At 43.7% G+C, this 20079-nt stretch overlaps 2 protein-coding genes across 4 annotated transcripts; one reads left to right on the plus strand and one right to left on the minus strand.

The window, feature by feature from the left end:
- The first annotated feature begins 794 nt into the window (after positions 1-794).
- LOC106600827 (uncharacterized) lies at positions 795-5275 on the plus strand. Of its 3 annotated transcripts, none has more exons than XM_082973636.1 (9): positions 795-886; positions 1124-1220; positions 1422-1482; positions 1639-1796; positions 1997-2139; positions 2450-2621; positions 3073-3212; positions 3851-4013; positions 4305-5275. In XM_082973636.1, the coding sequence occupies exons 1-9, from the start codon at positions 864-866 to the stop codon at positions 4368-4370; spliced, it is 1023 nt and encodes a 340-aa protein (XP_082829762.1). In that variant the 5' UTR covers positions 795-863; the 3' UTR covers positions 4371-5275. The 3 variants fall into 3 exon arrangements, with proteins under 3 accessions (XP_082829762.1, XP_014048003.1, XP_014048004.1); XM_014192528.3 differs by having other exon boundaries at positions 796-886; positions 1359-1482; XM_014192529.3 differs by lacking the exon at positions 795-886 and adding an exon at positions 898-985 and having other exon boundaries at positions 1359-1482.
- Positions 5276-8777: 3502 nt separating this feature from the next.
- On the minus strand, positions 8778-17685 carry LOC106600825 (nuclear receptor subfamily 1 group D member 1). The gene is made up of 7 exons (XM_082973637.1): positions 17224-17685; positions 13369-13647; positions 13006-13239; positions 12234-12883; positions 11927-12112; positions 11575-11785; positions 8778-10251 (listed from the first exon to the last, which is right to left on the minus strand). Exons 1-7 carry the CDS (start codon positions 17282-17284, stop codon positions 10055-10057), a joined length of 1818 nt encoding a protein of 605 aa, XP_082829763.1. The 5' UTR covers positions 17285-17685; the 3' UTR covers positions 8778-10054.
- Between the last annotated feature and the right edge of the window lie 2394 nt (positions 17686-20079).

The raw sequence follows: 20079 nt of genomic DNA on the forward strand, positions 1-20079 counted from the left end.
CTGTTAAAATACACATACCATGCTAGCTCCATCCTGGTGGTGCTGTGGACTAATTCCATGGATAGAGAACAGAAGATCATAGGTTTGAGCCTCACTGACTCCGTGCCACAATTTCAAAAAAAAATGTTTTTGCATGATTAATGCCTAAGCAAAATAATTTCCATGTGTCATATCTGTGCTTGGAGTTCAAAACAGTTAACCCAAACTGAGCTAGCAGTGTTATTAAAAGTCTTATTAAAACATTCAGTGAAAGTTAAGGAAGTTATTCTAAAACCTCCAAATAACCTATCATTTCCAGCTTCAGAACTTTAATAAAACCTCCCAGGAAAACTTTCAGAAAACCATAGAAAAACATTGTAAGAACCCGCCTGCAACCTAAAAATGAATGTTCTCAGAACAAGCTAAATGTTCACTTCTGTTCTCAGAACGTTTAAAACCTTTCAGTTTTACCGGTCAGGAAACGTATGACTTCGTTCCCAGAACCAATGTGAAACCAAACACTTACATTCCCACAACTTCCAAGGAACCAAATGTGCTAACTTGGTAGTGTCCTGATTGAAATGTCACTAATCATACCTGTTTAAGACCAGCACTGTTGCGTATATTTATGTCTAAAGTACTGTTGAGTTCGCTAGTCAGGAGCCTGTGCTGCTAATAAATAGAGTTGAAAAAATCTAGGAAAATGAAAAAGCAGACCATTTCTATGCTTTTACATAGATTTTCTTATAAATGTTGCCTTTTATGGCTATGAAAGAAGCCGCTCCCTTTTTCATGACGCACGTCCTACTTTCAACCTAATTGGACAATAATCTACCCAATCACATTCCACGTTGTACAGCGGGCGCTGAATTTTGAAACCCAAAATGGCTACTGAGGCTGCTCAAGCGTAAGTTCTCTAAGCATTTTTATCAAATTGAATAATCGTATGCGATGTATTTCAACCCTATTCCGTAATATCATGCCTTTCGTCAAATTATGAATCGCAGTAAGGCTTCTTATACTAACCTAGTTAATTATAAATCCCTAAAAATAACTGTCAATATGATGTGAGTGGCGAGACAAGCCAGCTAGCTGCTAACGTTAACTAGCTTTTCTTAGTTTGACTCTGATCCATCGTTTTCAGGTTGCTTGAAAGATGCGACCATGTACATTTGGATTTGTACGATGGGGCAGAGCGTCAGGAGGGTGGGGAAGCGGAGTTGATGGTGCCCTACCTAACTGTGAGTAGGTTAACACCTCACCTACTTTAGACACTCTGAAATGCTTGGCCAAAAAACTCGTCCAAATGTTGGAGATGGTCAAAGAAAAATATATGCATTGCATTAATTACATTTATAAGTACTATCTGTGTTGTTCAGGAGAGTCGTAGCAAACAGAAGATTTTGGGCAGACAGTTGTTTGTGCTTGATGACATGATACAGCTTCTGGAGAGACTGGAGACAACTGACGAGCTGTTTAATGAACCCTGCCCCCCAAACCCCGGTAACACGCAGATACACACCCAACACATAATCGGTGATAATGCCACTCAAGTTATCCTTACTTCCATGGCCTCTTAGTACCACTTAATAGTACTCCGAGGGGTCAGGCCTCTCTCTTTTGTAGTACTTTTGTAAATGACTGGTCTTCTGTGTACAGGCAACGAGGCACACAGCCGCTGGAAGGTCCTGAAGAGTGAATATAAAGAGGGAGTCCAGGAGGTGGAGGCACTCATTAGCACCTTACAGGACAGGATGGACAAACTGCACCACAAACGGGACAGACTGACAAACCTGGTCACAGCACTAGAAAAGAAGGTATACACGCACTCATGATGCACACTCACGGACACACACACTTTAGCCTGTACGGTGACTTTCCACATTTTTTAAAAAGAGAGCAATGGTCCTCTCACAATTTGCAGACTTTCGACGGACATGGTCTTTCGTATGGTTACTTTGTATCAGTCCTGTGCCATGTTTTGGATATGTAATGTCTTTCCCCATCTCTCCCCTAGAAAGATCTCAGCCTGCAGATGGGGGAGTCTCTCCAGACGGCCTACAATGCCTTGCGTGTGTGTGAGGGGCAGCTGGCCCAGCTGAGGGCGGAGACAAACGCCACACTGGACCGCTCGGCTGACTGGCAGCACCTGAGAGACGCGTGAGTGACAAGCAGCTCTATCCACCAATCATACATCCTTGCAGAGACGTGCCCTATTTGTACTCTCACCTCCACTAATTTGCCCTGACTTTAGTCTTGAGCTACCACACTTCCATATTGTTCACTCCGGTATTAGAGCTCTCATTCAATGTCCCATTTCATAATGAACGTGAGAAAGACAAAAATGTAGATTTTTCCCATTCTAAAATCAACCCAGAACTCCTAACCTAGTCCCTTGGTAATTCCAAATGAGGGTGGGCACCTGACTGCCCTGCTCCAGTCCATACTCACCTCTGTCTCCTGTCCCCAGCCTGCAGGGCTATGTGGAGGAGACACAGGGGGTGATGCAGTGTAGGCTGCTGTCGGTGGGGTCCTCAGAGCTATGTGTGGAACTGAGGCCCCGCTCCTGTGGGTCCTCTGGCCAGCTGGAGCCCCTCAGACTGACTGTCACTTGGAGCCCTGATGACCACTTCCACCTCCAGGTAAACAACACAGCTGACCTCCGACCTGGGTGCTGTTCATTAGGAACCAAACAAAATGGAGAGGGACCGTCCTGAATTTATCCAATACAAACTCTTGTTTTAGTTGCAAAAAGTTTTCAGTTTCGGGTAATCGGTTTCCGTTGCAAAACATTTTGCTACGGTGTGCGACAAATGAATACACTCCTGGTTCGGTTTCTGGTCCTTACACATATTTTCCAAAGCTCCTGGTCCAGTTCCATCCTAGTTCTTACACCTCTTCTCCTTAGCTCCCCATGAGCCCATTTGCATCCCTTGTGTCCTAGATGGGAATCATTGTTAGATTTAGCCAAGTAAGATATGTCTACATTATTTCTCTGTTTTTGGCACCTATTGAGAAAAGAACATTTTTTTGCCACCATTAGTCACAACCCCCACTTTGTCCCTCTCTCCCTCCCTCCCTCCCTCCCTCTAGGTGTATCAGGGTACTGCAGGGCTGTTAGAGGTGTCAATGAAGGGTTGCCTTTCTCATCTCAGTGCTGCCTTGCTGGAGGTCATGCAGTGCTACACCAGCCAGGGAGAGATGCTGGCTGAGATCCAGGCCCTGCATTCCAGGTACACACACACACAGTGCCTAGAACGATCAGTCAGTGATGATTGAAGCGAGACCCTTGATGTTCACTGATAAAGTGGAGTGATGTTTCTTTCTGAGACTGAATCCTGTTTCTGTTTGAATGGCCTTACCACATGATCTGAAGCATTAAAAGCAGCCGTCTGACTATCCCACTGCCTCTTCTCTTGGTGAGGGATCATTGAGACGCACACACTTACAAAAAACAATGTAAAACAGTTGTATACAGTTGATCAGATCAACACACTCAAACTGAGCAATTTCTGCAAACTAAAACGTGGAGTAGCACTAAACAACCATAACTTGCTCAGCTACGAACCCATCAAAGATTGTTTTTAATGACCCCCGACAGAATATCTTCAGTATTCTGAACTACTCGGTTCTACTGAAGGTGAGTCGGAGTTGCCAGCAAATATTGAGTACCTTTCCCATGCATTCTCAATCACACTGGAACACTGTTTATGTTCATAATATTGCTTATACTCCAACACTTCTAAGCAAAAATTAGTCTGAGAGTTTATTCGTATCTGTGGACATTTTCATATTCCAAACACAATGACACATGCAGTTTACATTCTTAAACACCTGTGTTTGACATGGTGAGTATTTCTCCTGTGTGTAGGTTTGCTATAGACTGGCATCCAGGCCAGAGACTGCTAGTGTTCCTGAAGACTGCCTCTAGTGTATGTAACCTCGGGGTAGAGGAGGGCTACCCCTCCAGAGGCACAGCTACACTCATCTCTGTACGCAGGGATGGAGAACTGGTGGACAACGCTTTCCTACAGGTAAAATATTCATCGCCATTACCTGTTTATTGATGTATTGAGGCCCATTTGAGTCCCATTGAAATGGTATTAGCAAACACCTTTTTTGCGAAGATGGAGCACTGCCCTTGCCCTTCAAGTTATTATCTACCCTTAAACATGAATTATTTTGTTCTTGAAGTTATTTACCCTCTGGGGTCAGTATTTGTTTGGAGATCCCCTTAAAATGTGAAATCCACAGCTACAAATAACCACGTAAGTGATATTGATTTGTACATTCCGTTACAATGTGAGACATGTTTGAATTTGCAGCCTCCCCAGAAGACCCCCTCTCTGACAGAGTGGCTGGAGTTCCTCTCCTCCAGTCCGTACGTCTGACCATCCTCTCTCTGGTCTACACAGAGGAAGTGGCTGTTTCTCTCCGTGGTCACTAAATGGCGCCCTTGCCTCTCTAATATGTAAATATTAGGAATGTAACAATTTACTGATATGCATCGGTCCTGGTTCAAATGTTTTAAGATGCTTGTGCATGGTTCTGCAGGAGCCCAAACCAATCCACATTAAGCGTGCGTCGATCAGAACTGATTCAAACGTTACAATCGCCATTTCACTGTTTTTCACTCATTGTTTTATTCCAAAAATACCTCTTCTGTGTTGTGACTGAGTTGATGCGTCCTCCTTCAGTTCAGTAGGCTATTGAACTTTTAATGCTTGTAACTGCATTTGACTGTCAGATAATTGTGAGCACAGTGCAGGTAGAGACAGCTGCGTGTGCCAACTAGAGGTAGTTTTCAATCATTCCGATTTTTAGATAGTGGGGTGGTAGATGCTCAGTCTGCCCTATGGCTCAGCTCATGTGCCTATATCATTGAGGGACTCTCAACTTATCGAAGTCATCTCAGACAGATCCAGCTCAGATAGGCCCAGCTCCTGAGCTCTAATCATTAGCAGATATTATTTTAAAATGGAAAATGAATGTGTTCATGCAACAACAAAAAATACTATATAGAGCCGAATCGCATCGATTCATTCCCCTAATCAAACCGAATTGCACCGAATCATTTAAGACTAAAACATATCGCTCCTGTATCATATCAGAGCCCATGTATCTAGATGTGTATCGAATCATTCATGAAGGGAGAGCTGCACATCCCTAGTAAATATCTCATGACTCTAATGTTGCTCTGTTTTGTCTTCTAGCTGTATCTGTTGTCTTGTCTATGTATTGTTGTAACGATATTACGACTCGCATGTAAATAAATAACATACCATTTCGGTGAAAATGTTTTTGTTCTTCTTCATATTTAGACTTAAAGAAAAGGTGGAAAGTAAATAAACCACGTGACGAATGAAGAGTGAAACTTGTATTTCTTTATCAGAGTTCAGACTCTTTTAGTCATCAGCACCCCTATAACTACTAGAGTAGTAACTATGTACACTCTGAATTATTTTGCTCCCCGTAGGCTGACATGTGGTTAGATAATCTATGGGTTGACAGACAGAGAGCCTATGGCTCTGGACAAAGTCAACCCTGAAAGCTGTGGAAAAAGCCTGAAGAGAAATGGCCTGAGATCTGAGATGGGTCTTCAATGGCTTCCACAAGCAATGTTATTTATTTCCACCTGACTTTGTAACTTAACGTACAAGCTGTTGACAACCTACTCTCATATTCTTGAAAAGACATGCCCTTTGGTGGTTTGTCTGAGCTACTTGGCACTTTGACTTGAGAGCCTGCTCTCCCTCTCGTTTTTCATACTGTCAGTTACCCTTCATGCTTCGCTAATCATTCCTCACCTGCTGACTTTCAATTGGCTCCCCGGGATGCAGCAGGCAGGGCCAATGTCGGAGCTGTGAAAAGTTGGTTATGTGAACGGTTTGACCCACTTCTGATCCATGTGGCAGCAGCTTCTGCAGTTATTAGGTTACATTCTCCTCTCCTCACTTTGGGGTTGGGTGGTTTGATAATCCTCTTCATAGATCAGATTCCACTCCACTGTGGACGCAAGTGAAAGGCATCATGTTTTTCTGTCTTCAATGTGATACAGTAGTCTCACCAATCAGCATCAGTCGTACTTTGTTTTTGTCCCCAGTAATAACTGTCTAGTGACTGGGAGCTCCCTAGCTTTCCCTAGGGCAGTTTTAAACAGACAATTACTTGTTTATGTTATAGAGGTGTTTAACAATTATAGTGCATTCGGATAGTATTCAGACCCCTTGACTTTTTCCAAATTATGTTACATCCTTATTCTAAAATGGATAAACAAACATGTTCTTAATCAATCTACACACAATACCCCTTAATGACAAAGCAAAAACAGGTCTTTAGACAATTTTTCCAAATGTATTAAAAATAAAAAAATCAATGCCTTACTTACCGTAATTTCCGGACTATAAGCCGCTACTTTTTTCCCACGCTTTGAACCTCGCGGCTTAAACAATGACGCGGCTAATATATGGATTTTTCCCGCTTTCAAATAAAAAAATAAAACACATTCTGTGACGTGCTCAGTTTTTTTTGGCGGCATGAAGCTTTCATTAGACCAATAGTATTGCCGAACGGGTTAAGGTCAAACAACTTTTTTGTTTACTGTTTAGATTAAATCGAGCGCACTCAAACTTCCCATCATTCTGATTACGGTAGTCATTTTGTCACCCTCATCATGGCAAAGACACGGAGAAATGCATATGATGCAGCTTTCAAGTTGAAGGCGATTGATCTGGCTGTTGGAAAAGGAAATAGAGCTGCTGCACGGGAGCTTGGTCTGGAGCAATGACTTTCTTGGTAGGCTACTGTTTACTGCTCATTTTTTATTTTTTGTTACAAGCCGTGTTTCGTTAAAGCCTATTTATTTTTGTTACAAGCCATGTTTCGTTAAAGCCTGTGTAAAGTTAATTTGTTTCAATGTACCGGTAGGCACCTGCGGCTTATAGACACGTGCGGCTTATTTATGTTCAAAATAATATATATTTTTTTAATTCAGTGGGTGCGGCTTATATTCAGGTGCGCTTAATAGTCCGGAAATTACGGTACATTAGTATTCAGACCCTTTGCTATGAGACTCAAAATTGAGCTCAGGTGCATCCTGTTGCCATTGATCATCCTTGAGATGTTTCTACAACTTGATTGGAGTCCACCATTGGTATATTCAGTTGATTTGACATGATTTGGAAAGGCACACACTTGTCTATATAAGGTCCCACAGTTGACAGTGCATGTCAGAGCAAAAACCAAGCCATGAGGTCGAAGGATTTGTACTTAGACCTCCGAGACAGGATTGTGTCAAAGCACAGATCTGGGGAAGGGTACCGAAAAATGTCTGCAGCATTGAAGGTCCCCAAGAACACAGTGGCCTCCATCATTCTTAAATGGAAGAAATTTGGAACCACAAAGACTGGCCACCCGGCCAAACTGAGCAATCGGGGGAGAAGGGGCTTGGTCAGGGAGGTGTCCAAGAACCCAATGGTCAGTCTGACAGGGCTCCGGAGTTCCACTGTGGAGATGGGAGAACTTTCCAGAAGGACAACCATCTCTGCAGCACGCCACCAATGAGGCCTTTATGGTTGAGTGGCCAGACAGAAGCCAATCCTCAGTACAAGGCACACGACAGCCCACTTGGAGTTTTTCTAAAGGCACCCAAAGGACTCTGACCATGGAAAAAAGATTCTCTGGTCTGATGAAACCAAGATTGAATTCATTGGCCTGAATGCCAAGCGTCCTGTCTGGAGGAAACCTTCCCTACGGTGAAGCATGGTGGTGGCAGCATTATGCTGTGGGGATATTTTTCAGCTGCAGGGACTGGGAGACTTGTCAGGATCGAGGTAAAGATGAACAGAGCAAAGTACAGAGATCCTTGATGAAAACCTGCTCCAGAGCGCTCAGGACCTCAGACTAGGGCGAATGTTCACTTTCCAACAGGACAACGACGTAAACACACAGCCAAGACAACGCAGGAGTGGCTTCGGGACAAGTCTCAATGTCCTTGAGACCCAGGCAGAGCCTGGACTTGAACCTGATCGAACATCTCTGGCGAGACCTGAAAATAGCTGTGCAGCAACGCTCCCCATCCAACATGACAGAGCTTGATAGGATCTTCAGAGAAGAATGGGAGAATCTCCCCAAACACAGGTGTGCCAAGCTTGTAGCAACATACCAAAGAGGCTGTAATCGCAGCCAAAGGTGCTTCAAGAAACTACTGATTAAAGGGTCTGAATACTTATGTAAATGTGATATTTCCAGGTTTAAAAATAAATAAAAAAATTGCTAAAAATCTCAACCTGTTTTTGCTTTGTCATTGGGGTATTGTGTGTAGGTTGAGGGGGGGAAAACGATTTTATCAATTTTTGATTAAGGCTGTAACAAAAATGTGGAAAAAGTCAAGGGGTCTGAATACTTTCCAAATGCGCTGTATATACAGTATATTACAAATTGCTCTCATTAATGAGAACCTTGTGTCCATGGAAATGTTCCTACACATACATAATTATTACATAATCCCGTTTCTAACCTACGATTTGTCTGCAGGACTGTAGCTCATTGACTTTTGCAAACCAAATCATTGTCTTACATTCGGTATGTTTTTCATCCGAGCACTAGTGTCATAGCCTTACTTGGTAACAATTACTTTGCAGATAGCGCTCACCAATTCTGCATTTTGGTTAGCTACAGTATATTTGACTATTGGCTACAATGCAGAACATATACAGTACTTTGTGGTTGTGGTCATGATGGGATGCGGAAACAAAACAGGAACATGAGAAATGTTTTGAGTGGTTTTATGAATGGGGAAGATTTACACCTGCTTGTAGTGTGTTCTATGAAAGAATTATAGACAAGACCTTGAGGTACAGCAATCATCTGTTACTATTGAAGGGGCTACTGCTTTATCTTGGCCAGGTCGCAGTTGTAAATAAGAACTTGTTCTCAACTGGCCTATCTGGTTAAATAAAGGTGAAATAAAAAAATTACTGTCAGCATGTCCTTTTCAAATAAGTTCATCACAAGGTCAAAGTGGACTGGGTTACTCAAATTTGAAATGTATTCTATAACTAAGACCGAATCCAAGCAAATGTGCAGCCTCATTGGGCAGTACGAACTGTTATTCCCACTTTAGTGTTGTGTCAGCATCCTCAGGGTGACCTGTGGCTTACTGATTACATAGCACAGACCTCTAAAAGCTAAGTGAGCTAGGTCTCTCCAACCCAGTCCCAGACAGATGTAGAATAACAAGATCGGTACTACAGAAAAAGATCACACAAAGGAATTCAAGTCAGTCTTTTTTTGTATAATTGTCTTCATTACATAAAACATTTTTGAAATACAGTTCTGGATATTATTTTTTGTACGCATACACTCAATTTGTATTTTATACATTTGTACCCACACATTTATAACTATGAGCACTAGAGAATTTCATCTTAACAAAAAAATATATATATTATACACATTTTTCAAACATTTCAAGTTAAGCTTATTGATGTTTGTAGCTAGATATTTACAAATTTGTACAAACTCAGTTTGGAGTATGAATAAAGTTTACAACACTGCACATATTTTACTAATTATTTACAGTCATGATAAAACAGAGCAGATGGTTTTAAAATGCATCTAGCAGAATCTTGGAAGGAACCAGGCCTAGCTGGACATGTGGGGTAGTAAAGCCCAATTGCTTCTTTTGGTTCGGCTCAACCAACAAATGGTCTCTGGCCCCCTCAGACCAGCTGGTGTAGAGGGGGCACTTGTTCTGGGCAGTTTTGAGCTGCGACCACCCCAACCTCCAAAAATAATTTATGTAGAGGGCTTTGTCTCCCTAATCTCCATGGGTCTATTGGCCTTACCCCTATCAGTTGTCAGTCAATGTCTTTCGGCCATGTCATTGGCTGATGCGCACATCAGTCAACTCGGAGGCGGGTGTCCCTGAAGGGAGCAAGCGAGCAGGCGGAATCAGATCCCCTGTCACCTCCCCAAACTTGCCCCGCACCTTAGCCGCCCAACCACCACTGTCTGTGAGGTGGAGATGGGCGACGAGTCCAGATGGGTTTTCTTGTCATCAGTGGTGACAGTCTTATACGTCGATGCGGAAGGACAGCAGCTTCTCTGAGTGCACATTGTTGAGTGTGCGCAGGTCGGGCATCTTGAGCAGCAGCTTGGTGAAGCGAGAGGCGTCGCAGGGGTTGCTCTTGCTGACCAGGGCACGCAGCGCTTTGATCAGAGACTCCTGAAGCAGCTCCACAGAGTTTAGGTTCTCGATGCCTGAGCGATCTGAAAGAGGACAGAGAAGAAAGAGAGCACCGTAAGACTACTTTACACTTTAGTACAGACCATTACTATCCCATAGTAGTGAGTGATTTTTTGAAGTTTCAAGTGTCATCGTCAATGTTCCCCATCATTTTTTTTCGTCGCTGAGTGGATTTCAGGTCTGCTGAGCACAAAGTTCAACATTGTGAAAATTCTGTGCAACTTCCAGCTCGCATTTACTGGGAACACTGAGGCTGTATCCGCTTAAAGTAACAGTGTCAGACAGTGGTCAAGTAGGCTACTGTGGCTATTTGATCATAATGTAGGCCTACGAGAATGGCCTCCCATCAAAAACAATGGAAAAAATGCATTCCATAACATTTTAACATGGAAATGGCTGTTCTATCATTCAGCCTAAAGTAGCAGCCAATGTGTGGTGTTCAATGTAGGCCTACATGCATTGCTTGACTGAAAATGTTGTTGTGTTGTTTGATGAAACCACTTTACAAAATATTACAGAGAATCAGACAAATGATGCTACTGCCTATAGGCTACTTAGCTTATTTAAAACTCTCTCAAAATACAACACTGCTCCTTTAAGACAAAAAAAGTTCTTTATCCAACTCCCTCTTTAAAGATGTCTAGAAATGTACACGGTTTGTGCTCTTGTAGGAAGCAATCCCTCCCCCATTGCTGAATACATATGATCTATAACTGGGCTAATAACTCCTTAACTATCAAAGGATATGAACAAATGTACACACGTGGCTGCATGCAGCTCTTGCTTTGACCTCAAAACAAGCGCATCTACTCATGACCGCTCATGCTGTAAACACAGTCCAGTTGAAAGTGAATGGCACAGATCCATATATGGCAATGGTCTATTTGCATATAGGCCTACTGCAGCTCTGATTGGTTATGCCACACCGGTCTGTGTAGAGTATGGGCTAAGTTGTGCATGTCATTGCAATAGAATCCTACTCCGATGCGTTCTGCCTACAACAAAATCTCTTGCATAGTTAATTTTGCACACTAAGTCTTGCATAGTTCGTTTAGTTTCGGTATGTTGCATTTATAATGGCTAATATTGCTTTGATTCCATCACAATTCCCACAGTAAATGGAAACGTTGATAGTGTTAACTAAGGGGGAAAACTCTAGAAAGTTGAGTGAAGTTCAATCTCACGCTTCTCAGCGCGGGCTGTTATTTCTTCTGCGCGGCAGTCCCGTGGGAGCTTAGAGGGAACATTGGTCATGGTGATTTACTGGCAGGAGAAGTACAGTACTTGAGCTCTGACTGCTTAGATAGGTTGTTAAAGTAATTAATAAGGCTTCTCATTGTTCTTACCTGCAGACACTAGCACTACAGCGGTGAAGAGACCCAGCTCCTCGGCCGTGAGCTCCAGGGAGTTGAGCTTCTCGCTGAATTCAAACATGGTGTCTAGCAAGCCTCCCATGCCCATGCCCTTCAGGGCCTCCAGGCTGTAGGTGGTACCCGAGATGAAGGTGACAGTCTGCTCCTTCACATTGAAGAGGGAGGCAAAGCGCACCATCAAGACCTGTAACAGAAGCAAGGGAAAAGTGAGTGGGTGGTGAGTCATTTTATCTTCTCAATACAGTACAGCTGTGAGTATTTTTGTTTATCACTGTATGAAGTTTCTTTGCATATCTGTGTTTGCACACATTTCACGGATGCCTACCTCAAAGGTACCGGCCTTGAGCAGGGTGACTTGGTCGTTCTCGGAGAGTGCACTGAACCCTGGAATGTGCTTTGCGAACTCCACCACCTCACGCACAGCCGGCGTGAAGCTGAGTGAGAAGTCCTCCCAGATCTCCTGGGGGGTCTTGTTGGGTTCGGCTTGGGGGTACATGTTCATTGGACATGCCTGGAGGACCGAGGAGAACCGTAATCAGCATTTTCCTATATGCTATGACTACCTGCCACTGTTATTGACAATCTTTGACATCAAGATCTTTTCTATGTTGCTGTTCTGTTCAGTGACTCACCAGCACAATGTCCTTGTGGTTTTTCCATGGGAAGTTCTGGCCCTGGGGGACGCTGTAAGTCTCAGTGCTTTGGTGGCTCCCGAACAGGTTGCTGTTGTGGAACTGCTTGCCGTTGTTCTGGTGATGTCTGTCAGACATGGCTTGGAAGCCATGGTTCTGGAGGGCCACGTTGTTGTTGTGGTGGTAGATTGTGTTGTTCTGGTGGTAGCCAGCAGGACAGTAGTTGGAGCCCCAGTTGTCCACCTCTCCGTTATGCAGTCTCGCGGAATCGCCCAGCTTGTCGTGAGCGTAAACAAAGGTCTCACGGTGCGCCCGGGCAATGGCCGTTATGGTGCAGTCCACCCCAGGGCTGGGGCACAGGGGTGGAGAGTTGGCCAACAGTGGCGGGCTTTGGTTGAATGGTGGGGGCAGAAGGGAAGCAGGGGCTTGTACTGGAGGAGAGGGGGAAGGGGCAAAAGGCAGCGCCTGAGGCTGGGGTGCCACAGTCAGACCCGGGCAGGGAGAAGAGGAAGTGGGAGAAGGGGGAGAGTTGTGAGTCAGGCTGGCCAGCTGGAACTCGTTTTGCATGTTGTTCATGCTGTTCATGGTGCTCTGCATCTCTGCCAGCATGCGCTGCTTCTCACGTTTAGGTATTCTGCCAAAGCGAACAGCTGGGGAGAGAGAAAGAGACATGTGGAGTCAACAGTCCTAACAGGGATGAGAGTGTATTAGAACTATTAAACCTTTTTTCTGGCTACATGTGTCATGTTTTAGCATGTGAAGCTGTACTTACCATCGCGGGACATGCCCACGGACAGACACTTTTTGAAGCGGCACTGCTGGCAGCGGTTGCGGTTAATCCTCATGATGGTGCAGGTCTCGTTCTTCAGGCACTTTTTGTACTGGATGTTCTGCTGGATACTGCGTCGGAAGAATCCCTTGCAGCCCTCACAGGCATGGACCCCATAGTGGAAGCCTGAGGCGACGTCTCCACACACTTTACACAGCAGCACCATCCCATTCAATTCTGTTACAAACGTAAAGAGAAACACTTAAAGCTGTAGTTCCAGCAGCTGTAGTTCCAGCAGTGACAGATGGGGGTGCACAATCTGGATTCATATAAAGTATTGGGGATCTGGTATGGGGGTCTACTCACTGGTAAGGCTTGCCACGGACTTGCTGGGGGAGCAGCGAGAAATGCTGCTGTCATTACGACCCCTAGGCCTTGGGGACCCTCCGGAGCCGGAAGAGGAGTTGCCATCATCACCATTGGAGGAGCTGGAGCTGCCACTGCCGGAGTAGGCATTGGAGAAGCCCTGGGAGCCGTTGGGGGAGGGAGGGAAGGAGGCTCCGAAGGAGTTCTCGCTGTACATAGACACCGGGCTGGTGCGGTTAGGTGAGCAGCCACTGGAGCCGATGTAGGAGATTACGCCCCCTGGCGACAAAAGAAAAGAGCGGGAGGACTACTTGTTAGAATGGATGCGTGGTTTAAAAACAGTGAGAATTGAATTTGTCACATTTAGTGCTCTGTTCTTTGACTCTCTAACCATTGGACATCAGTCAACTGACAGTGAGGACTGGTGGAAACTAAAACAGAGGAGGTGAAGAGGAAGAGGGTTAGAGAGAGGACGCCCACTGGTTAAGATTGATATTGCGCCCATTCATGGTCATTGACAAAAAAACGAGGGGGCGGCTGCAACTTTGTATCATTCTGTACATTCCAAATGTTCCCTTAGCTACCCAGGACAATTATGCAAGGAAACCGTGGCAATGTTATGATAACCATAGCAACAGAGTGACTGCGGAGAGTCCAAGAAGACAAGTGGCTGGGAAAAAACACTGCTTTCCAGGAAATGTTGGCAGGAAAGGCTGCCCTGACTGGCTTTCCGTTTATTTTTCTAGTTCAGAGGTGGTCACCACTCTTTCCAAAACAGAGGCCTTGACCACAGAGTACGTTTTATAGGAAGCCATAAGGGAAAGATTGTCCTGTATGGGTTGTAACACATGAGCAAGCATCACCTACAGAACATTCTTGACATTACGGAAGAAGCTATTGCAGCATGGAGAATGAGCACGTTCTTTTGTGATGCTGCCCAATAGCACAGACAGTACTATTGCTGTTGTGCAGTCTCATTGGCCAGACATAGCCACCCACACGAGTGGATTTAGATACTCTTGCACTCTCTCTCTCTTTGTTGGAACTCTCCTGACAACTTTTACTTGCCCTACTTCCCTTTCTCTCCAACTCTCCTTGAAACTCTGTTATTCTCTCTCCACACCCCCTGCCCTCTGTACTCTTTCTTGCTCATACTCTGTTTCTCTTCTCCTTCCCCCTCTCTCACTTTTATTCTCTTTCTCCCTCCTGCTTGTTCTAATCCAGCGGTCTCAGTTTGTCCCACATTGAAGGCTAATTCTCACAAGTTCCGTCCAAGGATCATGTTTCACCACAGCTGGCCACCCACACACCAACTCGTACCCGGTCGCCGGGGGGTGCCATGCACAAGGCTACCGGGAATGGCTAATCGCTTTTTAAATGGCAAATGGTGTGCCCCGCCCTTTGCCACACACAGCGTTCCTGACGAAACCCGAACCTACAAAGCATGTGCCCAAGACTTTCTGCACTTCCTGTTGACTCCAATTAACCTGTGCTCTAATACCAGATCAACTGTATTGTGTTGTTGTTAGGAGATAATGTGTTGTTGTTAGATGATGTGTTGATGTTAGGAGATGATGTGTTTTTGTGAGGAGATAATGTGTTGTTTTAAGGAGTCATTTGCAGGACATTGTATTGTGTTGTTGAGGCTTTAATTGATGATGCCCTTAAACCATCTTTATGATTTAATTTCCCTGCATTGATGGCAAGCTGCCCACCTACTGTATGTTTGGGTGGGGCCTATTGAAGGATGGGATCATTGTTTTGTGCTTAAAAAAACCAAACGCTATACTTCTGTTCTGTGACCTTGGCATTTAAAACTGGATGAATTCCAATTTCCTGATTGAACAAACAGTGATGGAATGTTTGTCTGTTCTGTTCTTTTTGAGATATTCCAATCTCAGAATCCAGCCAGCCAGGCAGCCCTGGAGGAGAAACATAATTCACTGTGGAATGGAACATAAGGTCTTATAGGGTCACTGGGTCAGGTGTCACCACAACACGTGCACCTCCTTGTCCTGCCTGGTGCTATAGTATTAAGTCTCCCCCCTCTCTCTCCACTGCATGTTTTCACTCCCTTTGCTCTGTCTTCCACCTCCTGACTTTCTATCCCCAAATAATGTATTACCCAAAATAACCAATCAGTGAGTGGAAGTTAAGATTGCTTTTGTATCAAAATCAATAACTTGCCATGTTAAACCAACACTTGTAAAGTCAACGTGAAATGAAGAAAACACATCAATAGATATAGCTCTGAATATTGAATTAGTCTTAGTGAGTAAACATACATTCAGAGTGAGGTATTTGAAAGTAATGTAATAGTACATCGAAAGCTATGCATGGGAGAGCCATGGAATGAAAACAGATTGGACTGCAGACTTGTGTTGCTCGAGGAGCAGCACTAGTTTAGGCTGGCTGGAATACATTCTAGTCACGCCCTTACTCAACGTGCGCGACTCCAACAGCAGGTTATTCAACGAGACTGGCAACCTAAAAAATTTTTTCAAAAAGACAGGGAAACTGACTGGCTGTGCAATACACCCCCCCCAGCCTCACGTCCCCCTCCCGCCTGGCGCTATCCATGGTACCTAATAGACAGTCAATTCCCACAATATACTCCTTAGATAATCTAATGTCATTTACAACATACTTGCTGAATATAACTGAAAAGCTTGGCATCAATCTACGTTTTCACTTTGCTATGTTGTAGCTGTTCAATATCATTTTATGTATTGAAAATGTATTTTCTCTGAACCTATATTCAAATGACTTAACCTATACATGCTTTATTAGACCTTGCCCTAATAATAATATAATAAATGTCAACCCATTATTTTGGACATCTTAAGATATCGAAAGGGAATGTCCCAATCACCCTGCAAGTATTTGGTTATGCCTGTGTAATTATGTCAGCAACAATAAGTTATGATGCCTTACATAAACATCCGTGTCCCACGTTTCAATCTAACACGTGACTGAATGATGCCCTGATCGAATCGCAATAAGTACACCCGCCAGCTATCCAATAGCAGTGCACACATGGCATCCAAGACTACGTCACCCATGGGACTCTGACGAGAAATTATGCAATGAGCTTGCTCTCTATACCAACGGAGATTGGTGGAGAACAGTGAATGAAAACAAAACGCACATGGCTAGCTTGGCGGGCCATGTGAATTTGACAAAAACATGCGCGGATGTCTGCATCAAAGGGATGTCCGTCCACCTGACATGACCTACTTCCCCCCCGAACAATTTTAGAGCACCGTGTCTCAACTCATGATGTTCTACCTACCACACGTACACCATCAAACAATGTTTGCACTTTAAATATTTCTTTAAGGAAATGTACAGATAACTTATAGGCTATTAAACTCCACAATACAACATTTCTTCATTTTGCTTTTACTGAGGCCAGTAAATCGATCTTGACAATGACAATTATGAAGAACGGTTGGGGTACAATATATAGGCTACAGTAATGAGAACACACAATCATCAGTGAATTCCAAATAAACACTATGAGGAATAGGCCTACTTCAAGCCTCATCAGTCATGGACTGAGATTTGGCATGAGGAGAACTGTACAGAGACCCATTGAACTTTCCCCCATCTAGTGTTGCATCACAAGGATGATTCCATCAGCCTCGTAAATTCCATATAGAAAAGTGTCTCTACTTAATCGACAGGTGTACATCAATACAATACAACTCATCATTGATTTACGCATTACGGACTGATAAACAACTAAATGTAAAGAGCTTCAACAGACTGCCAACAAGCCAGGTAGCCAAAACAATATGCGTAAAACACATAACCCCATTACACACGCACAACAAAATAATCCTGAATATGTACCTGTATTGTTGTTATTTGTGTCCATTGCTGTTGTTGCCATCCTGAGCTCCAAAACATTCATATGGATATCGGTGAAAATAGAAAACAGTTTAGGAAAGGATAATTTCCCTTCTGGTTAGGTTATTGACAAAAAGAAGGTCCTCTTTGTTACAACGATATCATTGTGTTCCTCTTTATAATAAAAGCTCTATTTGAGTTCGAATACTCATTATAATACTTTGAACCAAAGTTAATAAACTACCAAATGATGCATCTGCTATCGACCAAGTTCCCGCGTAATGTGAATCACTTCTCTGTGAGCACTGCCTGCGAAAACAATTACGAAAAGCGTCTATGCTGTCACTGGCTCTATCCGTGTAGGTCTGACCGCAGTTCCCAAGTCGGTCTGGTTTTTCTCAGTCTCCCTCATCCCTAGGAAAGGAACGAGGACGCACTGCATGCCTGCTCGCACGGGGCTGAAAACGGGACCATGTGACCCCCGGGGAGTGCCTCGTGTCCCAGTGACACACTTTTTCTCCGAACACATCAGCTTTTCTTTTAAAACCCCTGCGCACATGGAGATGGTAACTCCTACCAAAATGGCTACGAAAAATGTGGGGAAATAATATTTTAACGCTACCATTTTTAACTATAAGGGATAGGGCAGACATATGCACAATATTTAATATAACCAAATGCGCAAAGCCATGGCACATGTTCCATCCATCATTCAAATGGTGTCTAATTTGGATCTAATTGGACGTGTCATTATATACTGGCTCACAAAGGGCTCCCCTTTTTATGTCTGGTAGGAATGTGGACGTGACCACTGACATTCACTTGATACAATGAAAATAATAATGCAACCTATTGTGAAGCGAGGAACATTGCATTTCAAACATCGTAATATGATCAAGAACAACGATTAGCTTTTATTCAGCTTTTCTGGCAGCATTTGCAAGCGATGGGAATGGGGTGATGGTGGTATAGAATAAAAAAAATAAAAAACTGTCCAACAACTCTCCAGAATAATTGCAGACAGTATCATAACACCTTACTTATTACCATTTTATAACCAGTGTTTTTGTAATAGGAAAACTCTGCAGGATCAAAAGGAACATGATATGCCTGCATATAATACGCACCATTTCTGCCAGACTGTTTACAGCGCCCCACTCTATTCTACTCTGTGCACATTGTCCTCACGCCCCCACATTGTGCTGCTATGGGTACATGTAAAGATCACCTAGCCCAATTCTACGACTACCCCTGAAGATCTCATTTATTTCCCATTATACACAGCTACAGTAGGACATTTGGTTCGTTGGAAGTTGTGAGAACATACGTTTGTGGTTTCCAATTGGTTCTGGGAACGAACCCATAAGTTTCCTGCCTGGTAAAATTGAATGTTCAGTAAATATTCCCATTTATTTTTAGGTTGCAGGGACGTTCTGAGAACGTTTTGCTCTGGTTTCTGAGAGGTTTCATTAACGGTCTGAGAACGGAAATTATTGGTTATTTATAGTTTTAATAACTTCCATAAAACTCTTTAGAACCCATAGCAGCTGTCAACTTCCTTTCTTTAAATTACTATAGCGGCTGCGAACGGCCTTGTTTTTCTAACAATAATACACTATATATACAAAAGTATGCGAACACCCCTTCAAATTGGTAGTTGTGGCTATTTCAGCCACACCTGTTGCTGCCAGGTGTATAAAATCGAGCACACAGCCATGCAATCATCATAGACAAACATTGGCAGTAGAATGCCCTTTTCTGAAGAGCTCAGTGACTTTCAATGTGGCACCGTCATAGGATGCCACCTTTCCAACAAGTCAGTTTGTATAATTTCTGCACTGCTATAGCTGCCCCGGTCAACCGTAAGTGCTGTTATTGTGAAGTGGAAACGTCTAGAAGCAACAATGGCTCAGCCACAAAGTGGTAGAACACACAAGCTCACAGAATGGGACCACCGAGTGCTGAAGCACGTAAAAAAAAAATCTAAAAAAAAAAAAAGAACAAAAAAAAAATCGCCTGTCCTCGGTTGCAACACTCACTGAGTTGCAAGCTGCTTCTGGAAGCAACATCAACACAGTGACTTTATATCAGGAGCTTCATGAAATGGGTTTCCATGGCTGAGCAGCCGCACACAAGCCTAAGATCCCCATGTGCAATGCCAAGCCTCGGCTGGTGTGGTGTAAAGCTCGCCACCATTGGACTCCGGAGCAGTGGAAACTCGTTCTCTGGCAATCACGCTTCACCATCTGGAAGTCTGATGGACGAATCTGAGTTTGGTGGATGCCAGGAGAACGCTACTTGCCCCAATGCATAGTGCCAACTGTAAGGTTTGGTGGAGGAGGAATAATGTTCTGGGGCTGTTTTTCATGGTTCAGGCTAGGCCCCTTCGTTCCAGTGAAGGGACATTTTAACTCTACAGCATACAATGACATTCTAGACTATTCTGTGCTTCCAACTTTGTGGCAACAGTATGGGGAAAGCCCTGTCCTGTTATGGCATTCCAATTTTTTATTTATTTAACTAGGGATGTAACGGTTGTCGTCTGGAATGGAGGACCAACACGCAGCAGGAATGTGGATGCTCATCTTGTATTTTATTTTAAACCAAGAAAACACCAAAATGAAGAACAAACGATCAACAAAACAGTCTTGTCAGGCTCACACACGCAAAACAAGAAACAATCTCCCACAAACACTAAACCAAACAATTACCCATATATAGATAGGACTCTCAGAGGCAACGAGAAACACCTGCATCCAATTGAGAGTCCAGCACCCAAACCTAAACATAGAAAACCTAAACTACATGCAGAAATACAACCTAGAACATACACCCAAAACCCAGGAACACATAAATCAA

Source organism: Salmo salar, chromosome 03 (assembly GCF_965601325.2).
Source record: "Salmo salar chromosome 03, fSalSal1, whole genome shotgun sequence".
Taxonomy (NCBI): Eukaryota; Metazoa; Chordata; class Actinopteri; order Salmoniformes; family Salmonidae; genus Salmo; species Salmo salar.

Bases quoted from the DNA above. Each gene is read 5' to 3' on its own strand.
- LOC106600825 (XM_082973637.1), bottom strand. From the start codon at position 17,284: ATGAATGTTTTGGAGCTCAGGATGGCAACAACAGCAATGGACACAAAT. The intron at 13,648-17,223 runs GTACATATTCAG...TTTTGTCGCCAG, and splicing joins CACAAATAACAACAATACAG to GGGGCGTAATCTCCTACATC. The intron at 12,113-12,233 runs GTGAGTCACTGA...TCGGTCCTCCAG, and splicing joins ACCACAAGGACATTGTGCTG to GCATGTCCAATGAACATGTA.
- LOC106600827 (XM_014192528.3), top strand. From the start codon at position 864: ATGGCTACTGAGGCTGCTCAAGC. The intron at 2,140-2,449 runs GTGAGTGACAAG...TCCTGTCCCCAG, and splicing joins TGGCAGCACCTGAGAGACGC to CCTGCAGGGCTATGTGGAGG. The intron at 4,014-4,304 runs GTAAAATATTCA...TTGAATTTGCAG, and splicing joins TGGACAACGCTTTCCTACAG to CCTCCCCAGAAGACCCCCTC.